We start from the raw sequence: 15,281 nt of genomic DNA, 5'->3' as shown, positions 1-15,281 counted from the left end.
AACCAAGTGAAGTTTTTTTCCTCCTGTTTTTGTTAATGTTATCATCAAAATATGTTTCCTTTGAATCAAATAATTCTGATTAAAAATTCCTTTAAGCATTTGCAAAGAACCCAAGATAAAAAAACTCCCACAGTATTTACTGTGGAGGATGACAAATGCTATGAAATACAAAGTCTGTTCAACAACAACTACGTACGTTTCTTCAATTCTGACAGCATCTATATAATGGATATGCTAGAAATATCATGTACAAAGTAATTTTCACATCAGTACTTCAGCCAAGAAATATATAACCTTTAAAATTTATAGATATACTTCCTCCCCATATTTCACCCCCACAAGAAGACATTTAATAATTTTTTATCCCCTTGTCCTGTTTTTAAAGTCATATAGACAGGTAAATGTGAGCAGTAAATGAACAGAGTACAATGTGCCGGGAACTTATACTTATTTGCATTCCCTCTATGTTCTCTAATGAATTCTCACATCAACTCAAGCTCCTGCTTTCATACTGGCCTTCACAAATCTCAAACTCATTCATATTCAACTCAGCAATGCATAAAGACTCCCTGCCAAATACAACAATCTGCAAAGATGCCACTGCTGGCAGTTCTCAAACATTTTACACCTCCAGCAGAGCCAGGCTCTACATACCAGAGTAGGCACAGTGAACATCTGAACTGAGAGTGCTGTCACAGAGAGAACTCTGTCGTGATCATCACTGATGTATTCCTTTTGCAGTGCCTTGTAATACTACAAAAAGAGAGCATTGGGGACATTAAAGAAATGTTAACCAAAACTTTTACCTTTTTTTTTATTCACAAGAATTACATCTCAGTCTGTCTCTCCCACCTAATAGAAGCAGTTCTAACAAAAACAGCACAATATCCTCAATGCACCAAAGCAAGTCATTATGGCCCCCACTGCCTTAATACTGAAGATAATCACAAATTTAACTAATTTGTCAGACTAGAACGAGAATTATTTTCTCTTACAACCGATCTTCCCTTGAAAAAAAATTAAGTATCTGAAAAAAAATTAAATATCTGAAGAAAAAAAAATAAAGACATGAAATTCTTAAAAAACAAGTCTTCCTCCTGCAGTGAACTGCATGGATATTTGTTCAGCAGCTGTCTCTAAAAGACAAGTACAATAGGTAATGCAAGTCTTTGTTTTAGTCCAGAGAAAATCAAAAAAGTACCAATCATCTTTATTAGAATTAAAAAGTCTCACCCTAAAACAAAAAGCACTTTGTCTTATGTTTTGCATATTTCTTAATTATTGTCTCAAATTTTCAAAAAGAAAGGCCAATTTCAGTTGCAGTTCATCTGGCATTTCAAAAGATACACAGAATAATAACAATATGGCATTCAAACAAGCATATCCCTACATGAGTCTAAGGAACAAACCAGTGACATGGGAATTAATTAACTGCACTCCAATAAAGGCTGAGCCTGTTATTGAAGTTCTGCTTGTTTAAAATTCATTATTTATATTGAAACAATTTTCAGTTTGGGGGGAAATTTCATAAAGCTAGTACAAATTCACAGCATAAAATCTAAACCATTTACCTTCACAAATTCAACAGCAAAAAGCTTTTTGTATTCCATTTCCATGAAAAAACTACTGAAGATAAGTTCATGAAGAACCTTCCTCGCCCCTGCAAAGAGCCAATATAATGCATGTCATTTGTTGTACTAAGATGCAGCTTTTTGTGGAAAAACAGGAACCAATTACTAAAATATAATTAGAAATCATTAAAAGTCTTGAAATGGTTATGAAGCATAAGAACACATTTATTAATTTTTTGGGAGTTTTTGACATTTATTGGTATGTATTTAAAGCATCAAGTAATCAAGTCACATTTTGTAAAAATATTTTTCAAGATACATAAAGCAGAATAAATTGAGGTGGCAAATACATATGCCAAATATAAATTAGCTCAACTGTAAAAATTAAGGCTGTATAAAAACTGTAATAAACCATGAAGAACTGCAATTCTACACGCATAGCACTTATCTATGTGTTACACACATGAAAAATTAATTTGATAAATCTTTAATTTATAGCAACATGGATAAACAAACCTTTATGAAGCCTTGCATCCCATAGCATCAACTTGCTTATAAAGCAGGGCTTTTCAGATCCAGCTTCTTCCTTGAGACATATTTGACAAAATATCTGGCGAAAATCACCTGTAGGGACGAAACTCCTCATTTGTACAAGAACATTTCAATAATTAAATTATATGACAAGAAAATTAGAATTACAGAATTCTATTACTTAAAAAAAAAGAAGGCACTTAAGTAAGAATTACTTTTAACATTTTTTCTCAATGAATATACTTCCACATACCCTTTGCCTCACTAATTTCTTCCTATTATTCTTGTCTATATAATTTAATAAATCCTGTGATGCAGAACAGTATTTTAAAATGGAAATTATTTAGACAGCTTTGCAAAGCAGATCCATAAGAAGCCTTTACTATGCCAGCACAGAAATGCTCAGGGCTAGGCAAGTTTCTGCTGGTCACTGCTTCAGGCCTTGAAAGTCAGTCTTTTGTAGAATTTCAGAAATTCTTTTCTATTTTCTTGCACCGATCAGTAGACACAGTACTTGAAGCAGTTTTGGGGATCAACATATCGCAGTCAAACTCAGGTTTTTAACATTCCAAAATGAGCCCTTATGTTATTAATTTGAAAAGGAAAAGTGAAGAGTCACGAATCAAATTCCTGACAACCTGGAAATAAACATTACTAAATGTTTCTTGATCCATGATCTACCACTTGAAACAAAACCATGAAAATAACAGGAACCACGAGACTACACAGAGGTTCCAGCTGAATTAAACATTAGGCTCATAAAGCTTCTGTGCATATAATCCAGAAGGACAGGAATGTTTGACTTCAACCTTTGTACTTAAAGACTCTTAAAACGTAAAAGTATCTGTTAACCTGGATAAACATCCAACTTTCACTAGAAACTTTGAAATAATCCACCTTAAAAAAATTTGTACCAACTGAAAGAACTGCCTGAAGAAATCAGAACAGTAAGAAAATACTGTTGGCAAAATAAATACAAACTTGAATAGAACAGAACACCAAAACTTGTAAAACACTGTAAAGAATTACAAAAAAAGTACAGTTCTGATCGATGTATTTCAAGCAAGCATTCAGAAAAACTTAGAAAAAATTCACTTCATTAAAGCTTTCAAAGGGGATAAAGCAGACCACCAGATTTACCTATCAAGAAGTATGATAAGAAGTGAGTAGAGCTTAATTTGTACTGTGTGGAGAAATTTTATAATGGCTTTAGTGTGGCAAGACTCAAGTATGAAAAAAACAGTAACAAATCAAAAGTACATTGATTCAAAAAATCTTTAAAGCCATCAGCATCATCAAACACCAGCACAATGTTTGAAAGCTTCAAATAGACTTTCCACTACTGGAAAAATTTTTTATTTAAGATTTTAATGTGCTTGTTTTATTGACATTTTCTAAGCTATCAAATCTGAAGCAGATATTGATGCAAGCAGAGGATGGATGTTTTCACTGACAGAGATGCTCTGTGGCTTTTAAATAAAATGAAGCTTTTAAATAAAGGAGTCACACACTGAGTGTGTGTGATGCTTAAAGTGAGAATAATAAAACTTGGAGATTGTTTCCCTGATGGAGCACTAACACATTTATTTCAACAAGAAGGAACAGAAAAGTACTGCTATTCATAACCTTGCTAACAGATGTCATCACCCATGCTACTGCACTATTAATTTTCTAATTAGAAAGAATATCAAACTATTTTAATTAAGGGAATATAATATATAACACTACTTAATTCATTCAAATTCTGGCATGGCATTATTGTAACAAAACCCAGCAATACTTACTTGAATAGCTCATGAGTTTGTTCAGCCAAGAACCAAGGCGCAAGGCAAACTTCTGGTGTGCCATAACATCAGCATGCAGAACCTCCACGTGAAGAGGCCGTTGAGAAACATTTTCAGAATGCCTCTAGGAATCGGGTAAATATTAGTACATATAAAATAAAATAACATTAATTTCATTATTTATTTTCACTCCCCACCATCTCTCCCAAGCAAAACAAAGAAAACACTTTGATGATTTGTTTCTGAAGATATCTATCCATCTCAAATGTGGTGCTGTAAATTCAGTTCCAAAAAGTTCACAGGCAAATTATAAAACCATGGAGGCACTAAGCTAAAGACTGCATGGCAGACAAATAAGTGCTTAGTGTTAATACTAATTAGGTTGTATGGGGTGATTTCTTCTCAAAATGTCTTTAGCAAGTTACCTTAATTTCTTCCTTTGCTTCCTGACAAGAGGCATAATGTCCTGCCTTAACAGCTCTACGACCCTGTTTAAGAAAACAGTGAGCATGAGACCAATATAAAGCAAACCCAAAACATCTCAAGTCCGATCCTTGCTATGTTTTTTATACAGAATAGAAAAAACAGGGCCAAACATCACTCACAGTGCTATTAAACACCAAAAAGCAAATAAAAATTAACATAATTGTCTGTAGGAAAAATGTTATCCAAATTAACAACACAACGACCAAGTAAAGTCTGGATATCTTATTATCAAATAAGGAAAATTCATGTACACATTAAAACAGATGAAAGATTTCTGCAGAATAATTCCAATACAAACTGTATCAACTTTCCTCCTGACACAAAGTACATGAAATAGCACAGTATAACCAGAGATATGTGCTTCCTAAACAAGTTCTTTGCACCTGAAAAACAAGTGTTGACTAAGACTTGCTCAGCCATGTGCCTTTCTTTCCTCAAGCTCCAGCAACCAGAAACAAGGATTCTATAACCAAGTGACTGTTAGAAGGTGACTCTGATATCCCAAATGCACTAACCTCTTTATCTATGGCAGTCGTATGCAACTGGGCTTCACCAAGCTCACAGCCAAGTGCCCTTTGCAGGCTGTAGATAACATGATCATAAGAATGGTGCTCATCATTGAAAAGGACACAGTAGTAGCTGTCTACCTTCTCTCTGCTGGGAAAAAGGCAACATATCATACAAATAAAATTGTAAATAGTGTCCTATCAAATACAGCTTAATTGACAGCTTGAGAAGAATGCCAAATAAAATAAAAAGAAAGTTTTCAAGTAAATCAAACATATTCTTCATGCTAATGACATCCCCCACCATCCACACCAGAAAAAAGCTATAGAAATTATATATCAAGTACAAAAGAGAAGTTTTGAAGTTATTTGATATTCTCTTATAATTTCCTTTCTCTGCTGTTTTATGAACCCATTTGTTTTTTTATGTGATACACAGCCTTTTGCCATTTTCACAGAATCATGGAATGGTTTGAGTTGGAGGGGACCTTTAAAGTTCATCTACTCCAGCTCCCTTGCAATGAGCAGGGACATCTTCAACTAGTCCAGGTTGCTCAGAGCCCCATCCAACGTGACTTTGAAAGTTTCCAGGGATGGTGCATCCACCAACCCTCTGAGCAACCAGTTCCACTATTTCACTGCCCTCATTGTAAAAAAAATTCCTTCTTGTATTTATTCTACATCTATCCTCCTTGAGTTTAAACCATTAGTCCTTGTCCTGTTGCAACAGACCTTGCTAAAAGGCTTGTCCACATCTTTCTCTCAAGCACTGTGGAAAGCTTGTTTGAAAATCTTCCAGCTCAGTTCTGCTCCCCTGCCCTTAGCCCCCATCAGTGTCTCCCAAGACAGCCAATGGCACTTGGTGAGACTCTCTATTCCCACATTTCCAAACCTGCCATTTCACTGCAGATCAGTCACTGCAGGGAGCGCTTCCCTTCAGTGACTGATGGAGGACAGTCACACACCGCTTTTCCCATGGAGTATCAAAAGCTTTTCTCTACATAACTCTAGGTCAAATATGCCACAGCGCTGCTTACAGGGATTTCAGCACTAATGTCTGCATGAGACTATCCCAGGAAAAATTATCATCCAAGTAGCTAATGGATTGAAAAGAAAGTTGGAAATACTCCCTACCTAATGGTGAGCTCCTCAGGCAGTTCCTTCTCCTCCTCCCAGATAAGCATATCTACAATGTATTTTATCACAGAGGGAAACACTCTCCTAGAATGCTCCATAATTTCTTCATTCAACTGACATTCAGAATTCTGTAAAACATGAGATAATATTATTACAGAAAAGAATCTAAAGAAATTAAAAGGGGGTTGAAAGAGTACCTAATTAATATAATAGGAAATTATACTATAATATGTATACGTATGCTGTAAATTATAGGTACATAAATTTCAAGCAATTTAACCTCACCTAATTTCTTCTTTTCAAAGTTATTTCATCCCAAGGGCTCTCAGTGGTATTCCAGGTATTCCAACAGTTTCATATACCTTTCTTTACACATCCATGTATAATCTAGGCCTAGACTATGAAAGGCCTCATCAAATGTGTTTGCTTCACTTTTTTTTTAAACTTGCATTCAAAAAAGCTGTTTAACAGCTTTTTGCATTCCCACAGATATTAAAAGTTTGCAAGCAAGCAACAAGCTCCAACTGGTAAACAAATTACTCCTTATTGCAGCTTCAACCATTTTTATCTGTGAAATCCATTAACTTTCTTCAAAAATTAGGATAAAAAAGTGAAGGAAATTAAACTGTCTCCAAACAAAAAGAAAAAAAAAAACCCAAAGGATGTCTAATATACATGTTTGATTCCAAACACCTTGACCAGGGAAATCTCCATTCCACTTGACTGAACCTATTACATGAGTTATACAATACAAATACATTCAAATACAGGAATAAGCACTTTTTAAAATAAGAAGGTAACATTTACAGGTTTTTTAATTTCACTTTAAGCAAGATTCTTACTTCTTTTGGAGAACTTAATGCTCCAGGCTCATGTTTAGTACACAGCGGTCCAGCCTTCCATGCCTCTGTATCCCCACAGTCACAAAATCCACCTCCAGTGGAGCTATGCATCTGGAAAAACCATGTATTTCAGTCATGAAATATGCCCATAAAAAGCAAGAGGAAAAAAGCAATGTGAATTATTTCAATCAAATACAAATATAAACATCTACTTAAAAACAGAGTCACTGGATAGCCAATGGACTAACCACAGCTTTTTTTAGATCAAAGGAAACTTATCAGAGGAGAAGGGAGGTAAAAGATAAACTTTTTGAGCAGAAAATAAAGAGAGCTGCTGCTACAGAAAGGTATGCAAGTCCTAACTAAATTTAACTTGAAAATAAGTGAAAAAGTCTATGACTGATGAGTGTTTCATAAATGGCAAAATATTTCTGGGTTTATTCACAAAATGAGAGCAAAGCGTTTTAATGCCTTCTTTAAAATTACTTAACCAAATTAGAAAAGAATATAAAGAAAACAATGTGCATATTAAACAGACATTTAGTAGTACTTCTAACCAAAGAACAGATGACACAATCAGCATCTAAATACATTTTTATAACTTTAACTTTGCACTGTACTTTCAGAAGAGTACAAATTCTGAGCCTCCATTTTGGCAAAAAGTTCAGACAAAACTCAGGCAAAAACAATTATCATTAGCTTCCTCCAAATCCCCAATCTCGTAATAATTTAAAAAAAAAAACTCTGACCCAATAAAAACACATTCAAAAATCTGTTATTTACCTGAAACATTTTAAAATAACCGGAGCTAATTAGACATACTTTGAGCAGGAGGCTGGACTGGGTGACCTCCTTAGGTCTCTTGCAACATAAATTATTCTTTCAATCTATAAAGAGCATATTCTGTATTCTTTAGACAAAAATGCTACAAACTGCTCCCATCTAGCTACTTATTTCCATAGCGAATATTCTGCCTGAAAAATTTACTGAAAAACACAGAAATTACAACAGCTTCTCAGCCCAGCTGTGGTTCCAGTGTGCTCTGTAATCATTACTGTCTGTTTTCCCTGGGTTTTCACCTTTTTTATATACCCCAACAGAACTTATGACACAACTGTCATTTTCAGTCACAGCTCTTTGCTCTGACCTACACTTCCATGAAATTGCCAAAGAGAATAATGCTGCAGGCATTAATAAACACTCCTTTCTCTTTTGTTTCTTCAACTAGCAAGTTGCTGTTCTTAGAAGAAACTTTACATAGCTAGAAACACAAGAGAGAGATTAAGTAAAATTACTAATGGTTTATGTGCAGCTTATTATAGCCTCAAAAGAACTTCTCTAAAGCTACAAGTACCATTTCTTAAAATAAGATTTTCCTACCTTGTACCGATGGTTCTTGTGAATGCTGTTCTGGAAGCAGTCAATACAGAGCACACAAGTCGGATCAACTGCACAATCTCTGCAACACAAATGGTAAGTGGAAAACTTTCTAAAACAAACACCAGAAATTTTCATGCACAAAAGAATATGTTACTCCAAAAAAAAAGAAAAATTGAGATTAACAACATATTCATATTATAAAAACATTGACTTTTATCATATTTCTGTCACATGGAGTAACCAGTCTTGTTAAGTTTGAACCATGTACTCAAATTTCTTACATAAGACTCTGTCAAAAACATGCTCAATTTCCACTTTCAAAATTTGCTTAGCAAAACTTTTTCTGGTTTTGCTAAGAATATGCAGCTAGGAAAACCAGTGAGGACTCCGAATTAACCTTTTTTATTGTTTCCAAGATCAGTTGTCAGTTTACTCATCAAACTTTTGCTACACTTGTACTAGATTATGTTTCTAACTTTTAAAACAGAAGTTAAAATCTGAAAAGAATTCCTTACTCAATATGCTAGGAATGCATACTTTGAAATATAACTTGTATTTAAAGTTTCACTCATGCATTTAAACAATCTGAAAAAAGGAAATTACACTCATAGGCAATCTAATTCCATTTTATGCTATGTTTGACATACATACTTTTATACATTGCCTTTTTCCTTAAAATATGCTTTTTTCTTTAAATGCAGTTTTATTCTATGCAAAATATGGATGACACATGCTAAATGGCAACATATCAAATTTTTTACTCTATACCATTGTTCAACATTTAGTTCAAGCCTCTTTTACAACTAAAATACCATGGTAATTCTGATTACAGAAATAGTTTCCTTCCAAACCTTCAGATTATAATAATCATTACAATCATTTAATACTTCACTAACATTCATTTATTACCATAAATCTACTGAAAGATGAATCAAAGTAAAAAGACAGAAGTACCTGCTAGATCTGAAATTCAAGACATTCAGACTTTCAAACTGCAGACTTCAGATTTTGGAACTGCAGAATACCTTTCATTTTTAGCATTTTAGAAGCCTAAAGCAAACAGATACCTACCTTCAGCTGCAGCAGTACAATACAGTACCTTGTATAAATACCACCACATTTTTGCAAGACTGCAACTCAAAAAAATAAGGAAAAGACTGACTCAGACATTTAGCTTTGTCTTTTTGCCTGCTACCATATATGAACTCTGGAGAGGCAGGAAGAAAATTATTCTTGTTGTAGCAGCACTAAACTGCCTTGTCCTGCTTTTTCCTTCATACAGCTGTCCCACTCACTATACTTGCTAGTACACACAGCAGGACTTCTTCAAAGACCATTCTCCTTTCATACACAACACTAGCTGATTCCTAGAAAGGGCTGAAGAGTATGTGACTGATTAAAACTGTACAGTGAAATTCATAAAGAAAGTTTATAGAGAGCTTTTATTTTGACACTTCCTAAATTCTAAGGGATGGATCTTGAACTGATAATGCTTTTCATCATTAATAATATTCTCTTAGTATTTCTAATTACATTTTCTAAGCTTTAAAAATAAACTGAAAATTAGAATAAACTATGGCAATAACATAATATTAATGCTTATCAATTGCAGGAACTGTTGCATACTTTACATTCACCACAAAAACTGCTAGCTTTTTAATATATATACATTTTATTCATGACACTCAATGTATTTGTATTAATAGGAATTAATAAAATTAATTCTATCAAATCAATGAGCTGCTACCTTTAATATACTGCAGGATGAGAAAAAAAGGTGAAAAATTACCATTGGTCACACAGCTATTGCCAAAGCAAAGGACTGATGATACTCAGAAATGCTGGATTCTGTTTCAGACTTTGAGAGAGACAGTACTCACCCTTTCAATTCAGGTACAGACTCCATATTCATACCCTACTATCTAACACTTTTAACCAATAGCTTTCAGTACTTTTAGTAACCTTGGCATTTCCTTCCCTATTTCTCTGCCAGACCCTTCTTTCCATATGCAATTTTCCTCACTCTAAAGTGGACTGAAATGGGGAACAAATGCCAGCATCAGTTAAACAAAGAAGTACCTTGACATAAGCAATGACTAGTTAGGAGCACAACTGATTTTACTAAAGCACTTTGCTGCATGATCTCAGATGGGAACACTGATGACAACACACCATCATCCTCACCTGCAAGAGTATGTTGTCTCCCCTCCTTTGAACACCTTTCCACACAGCTGGGAGGTTCCACTTTGCTGTAGTTTCTCCAGGAATATATCTGGGTCCTCCCCAAACAAATAACATTCCAGGGGGTATAATATTGCTGCCTGGACCATTTCTTCTTGTTTCTCCACCAAGGGGTCCATTTCAGCTGAGTAAATATTTGGCACATGTTTTGCCAAGCACTGTAAAAATGTAGCTTGGAAGTCGAATCTTTCATCACACCACTGCAACAAAAAATACACCCAGAGATAAACAAACAAATAGGTAAATATAAAGAAAATAGGATTACACACTTCTACTGTGAATTCAGAATTCTTTCCTACATCAGAGGTCAGTTCTTTGATCAATAAAATCCAAGAAACCACAGATTTCCAATGATTTCTCTGCTATTTTCCACCACCTCTATTTCTTTGAAGTCTTCTACTAAAACACTCTAAAGCAAGAGCTGGCAAGTGCAATGTTACTGTAGAGAAACCCATGTATTAATTAATTTTCAACTACACTCTTCCCCACAGGCCAGCCAATACATGAAGTTTCATGTCTGTTCAGCCTCTGACAAATGGAAAGAATTGCCACAGCTGGGAAAAGTTTGGGATTCATTCCTTTGCCTGCTGATAGTCACAAAACATGTACCAACTTAATGGTCTTCTGAAAGCCTTGTTGAACTGATCAGAGGTCAATAGCTGCTGAGCAAGAAAGAAGCCCAAATGATCATACAAACTTATTGTCATTGGGAAACCAGACTAAAATGCAATTTTATTTTTGTAAGATAATTAATGAAAGTAGTTGTTTTGACTTGAGGTTCTTAGTCCATAACTTCACTTTCAATTTCTTTACTTCTCCAAACAGATCTCTCCAATTGTCCTATTTCTGTCTTTCAAGTCTGAATATTCTTTCTTTCATATTATTCCCATGATTTACAAATAACTTTTGTTTTTTCCCATTGCAAATCAGACAAAGCTCTTAAAGACAACATCCTTTCAAACACAACCTTGGTTAAAATTCATGTATTGTAGAATATCCTACGTTGGAACAGACTCACAAGGATCTTTAAGTCCCGAACAGGACAGCCCCAAGAACCATACCATGTGCCTAAGAGCATTGTCCAAATGCTTCTTGAACTCTGGCAAGACTGGAGCCAAACCACTTCTCCAGGAAGCCTGTTCCAGTGCCCAACCATCCTTTGGAGGAAAAACCTTTTCCTAATATCCAACCCAAATCTCTCCTGACGCAATCCCAAGCTGTTCCCCCAGGTTTCATCACTGTAACCCGAGAGATGAGATCAGTGCCTGTCCCTCCTCCTCCCCTCACAAGGAAGCTGCAGACTGCAGTGAGGTCTCCCCTCAGTCTCCTCCAGGTGAACAGACCAAGTGACCCCAGCTGCTCTCCACACAGCTTCCCCTTCTAGGCCTTTGCCATCCTTGCTGCCCTCCTCTGGATGCTCTCCAATAGGTTTGCATCCCTCTTACACTGTGAGGCCCAAAACTGCACAAAAGATTGAAGATGAGTGCAAGAAAAAAAATACATATGTAACTTCATGAAGCTCTAAAGGGTATTTTCTCCAGACCAGCAAGTAGGGAACGAGCAAAGCAACCACCAAAAGGTTCAGACCTTTGAAAGTAGGTTCAAAGAACTAGATTATTTAACTTTTTACGTGAAAACCAAAAAATCCTCAATCCTTTATTTTTTTGGCCATTAATCTTCCTCAGCATTACCCTTAGGTAGCCCATTACCTCATTTATCATGGTGAAAATGCATGGCAGAAGCTGATGGAAAAGATAAGCCATGCATAATGTGGTCAAGCAGAACAGCACATTCGCCCACAACCACATTAGAATATTCTTATTTTGTAAGTGCAGCAGCTTGATCAGTCAAATCAGATTCCTTGAACCACAAAGCATTCAAACCTATCCATTATTATCTGAAAATGAAGACCCACCCAAAAAGTGAATGGAACCAGTTGTTTTAATTCCAATGCTAACAGATAAATCTGATTTTGTTCCAGAATTTCACCTGAGCAGTAAGCACCACTGAAATTACTGTATTGCTCATAAAAGCTGTAGCATACACACATATGTAATATATATGTAATCTGTATACATATACATACATGTGTTCAGATATATAGGTATGTATTTATTTTATATATATCCAGATCAGATATATATGTATATATGTACATATATATGTACACACACACATATTCAGATCTGAGGAACAAAAAGAAAAGGAAACTAATTTAATGGCTGTATTTTTATTTTAATTAACGTATTTAAATTTTTCAACTACCTGGAAATGTTTTTATTAAATAAAAGTGATGCTTACCCAGGGCATAATAACACTAAATTGTAAAAAAGAACTAGAAATTAAATCCAAATTTATCAGATAGTTGCATGTTAACACTGAAAAAACAAAAATATCACACACAGCTGATGGGTCTGAGAAAGACATTAAATTCTAAGAGGTAGCTGAAAACTGAATTACTCGATCATGTGTTTATTTTTTTAATGCACCTGATTTAAGATGAGTGGAAGTGAATTATTCTTATCATAATTAAACTTCATAATTCAGTGTTTCTGCTTAAACATGTTTCCTCCTGTATCTAGTTTTTGTTTTATCTTACCTATACTGCATCATGCCTTCATCAAATTCCCCTCCCAATTTGGTCACTGTATTTTTTAAATGCAGGAGGGTGGGATGTGGCCCCGTGGCACGCTCTGTTCACAGAGCACAAGTGAATCCCAATCTGTCCCCTTCTATCTCAATGACCCAAGTTCCCAGGAGATGGTGCAAGTTTAGCTTCTGTGTTGTTGGTCCAGAGCACGTCATAGCTCCAAGAAACACAGGGCTAAGCTTCCCTGAAAATCTGCCAGATGTATAAAATGGGTTCTCACACAGTCAAACTCACAAGCATTTCAAGCATTCTTGTGCAAAGCTTTTAATTCTATTTAAGTGTTGTTCCAAGAAGAGAGGACAGGAAGTAGGAAAGAAGAGGGAACAAGGGAAGCAAGAGAACTTTCTCAAGCAGGCTGTCTGCCTTCTGGTAAGAGCACTAAAATATATGCTCAGTCTGTAGATCACCCAGGAAATACCCATTATACTCACAAGAAAAACAAGACTATTATTTTTCTTATTTCTAAAAACTGCACCAGGCTAAACTTCAGACCTATCCCATACCCTCTGTGCCTCCTATGAGAAACATTTTATTCCTTTCATCAAAATCTTTTTACTATATTATGTTCAAAATTATAAAATTACATACAAAACTTTTAACAATACAAAATCTGCCAAATAAAACACCCCCTAGATTAAACTTGACCCTTCATTGATTCAACTTGACTCTTTGTCCCCTTGTGCCCACACAGTGAAACTCAATAGTTTCAGAAGTCCCACTTTCCCTCTGCTCACTCACTCCCTCACCTGAGCTCATACCTGTCAAGTGCTCAATTGCTACAGATATTAAAAAAACATACGATTCAAATGCTTCCAAAGGAAAAATATTGTTTCTTTGTCAAGCTCTATTAATCTTCTAATTTCTGCTACTAGTAAGCTCTAGAGAAAAGTTATTTTCCAGATTTGATTCCACTGAAGAGTAAATTTGAAATGCTAGAGAAAGAGGCAGAAGCCCTGAAATAACACAATTAAGGAAGAAATGTTACATGTAACCAAAATAATACTATCAGTCAGCTCTCCACAGCCCCCCAGGGACTCACACCCCACTCACAGGGGCCCACATACTGTAAGCTAACAGGAAAGCACAGAGGAAGCTGGCTGAGAACACTCTACTTCAACTGACACTATACCACTGGAAAATATTTTTGGACTGCAAACTTCAAATTACTGATTTAAAAAAAAAGAACCATCTTGACATTTGAAGCAAATTAGTGCTTTATCTAAAATCTGAATTCTGAAATTGCTCAGCTTTTAAATATTTGTATTAGTGACCTTAGTAGAGTTCTTTCAATAGGTTTCTTGGTCATTTTCTCACTTTTAATTAAAGTTTTCCAAGAAACAGCCACGTCACCATATGGGCCCTTGTGGACATACACATACCCTGAAATAAAACCCCCACAAACAGGGACCACAATGAGCTAAGGGAGCTCTCATTGCAGCAGCACACCACAACCTTTCCTGCAGAGGAAAAGTAACATCCACACCATTCATCCACAGGTACTGGAAACAGCAGGCAAAGGTGACACAAGAACCTGACACTAGTGAACAGTGCATGTCAAAGATACACATTGTCTCCTATTTCTGCTTTTATATTTTATATCTCTAACCTGCTGCAGACACATCTCTTTGCCTTCTTCAATCACACCTTCCTGTCACATTCACCTTTTTTAGGATTTGAATAATTCTCAAACTTCATAAAAGAGGAAGAAAAAGGGAGGCAGGAGGAGTTGCAAAGCTGTTTTTCTCAAATGTTAGCAGCATTGTCAGAGAGCAGACACAGAAACCACTTTGTCCAACACATTTGATTTGTGCAGTATAACAAAAATAGTAATTTGTCATCTTTATTGACTCTTCACAGAAAAATACTGTGACAGAAGAACTGCTTCACAATATCACTTGAGAGCAAACCATTAGGAAACAATTTCTTCTATGGCATGGGAAACCTCCTCCTCTGTGGGATCAAACTAATATTTCTTCCTATGTGTAACCACACAGATTTTCCCAAATGTCAATTTCAACCAAACATGCAGATGTATCCTACACGTAAAAGGACAATTTGTAGCTTTTTCCAAATCCTTTAAATAAGCATTATGCCAAAAAGGTCAGAGGTTGAGAAATTCTATTTGCCTACAAATACTGCTATAAAATATGCAA

At 35.4% G+C, this 15,281-nt stretch overlaps 1 protein-coding gene across 5 annotated transcripts in view; it reads right to left on the bottom strand.

Moving 5' to 3' along the window:
• The window catches only part of UBR1 (ubiquitin protein ligase E3 component n-recognin 1), a 60,492-nt gene that overhangs the window by 38,328 nt on the left and 6,883 nt on the right, over window positions 1-15,281 (bottom strand). For 3 of the 5 annotated variants that reach the window (XM_064424513.1, XM_064424516.1, XM_064424517.1), the window contains exons 2-11: window positions 10,422-10,678; window positions 8,238-8,316; window positions 6,858-6,968; window positions 6,013-6,143; window positions 4,888-5,029; window positions 4,312-4,374; window positions 3,887-4,010; window positions 2,088-2,195; window positions 1,572-1,660; window positions 655-753 (exon numbers count right to left, since the gene is read on the bottom strand). In XM_064424513.1, coding sequence (XP_064280583.1) covers window positions 655-753; window positions 1,572-1,660; window positions 2,088-2,195; window positions 3,887-4,010; window positions 4,312-4,374; window positions 4,888-5,029; window positions 6,013-6,143; window positions 6,858-6,968; window positions 8,238-8,316; window positions 10,422-10,678 — 1,203 coding nt within the window. The remainder of the gene's footprint in view (window positions 1-654; window positions 754-1,571; window positions 1,661-2,087; window positions 2,196-3,886; window positions 4,011-4,311; window positions 4,375-4,887; window positions 5,030-6,012; window positions 6,144-6,857; window positions 6,969-8,237; window positions 8,317-10,421; window positions 10,679-15,281) is intronic. The other 2 variants (XM_064424514.1, XM_064424515.1) reach the window with 1 other exon arrangement.

The sequence above is a fragment of the Passer domesticus genome, chromosome 6 (assembly GCF_036417665.1).
Source record: "Passer domesticus isolate bPasDom1 chromosome 6, bPasDom1.hap1, whole genome shotgun sequence".
NCBI classification, from domain to species: domain Eukaryota; kingdom Metazoa; phylum Chordata; class Aves; order Passeriformes; family Passeridae; genus Passer; species Passer domesticus.
The sequence above is the reverse complement of the archived record's forward strand: the minus strand, read 5'-3'. Positions and strand labels throughout refer to the sequence as shown.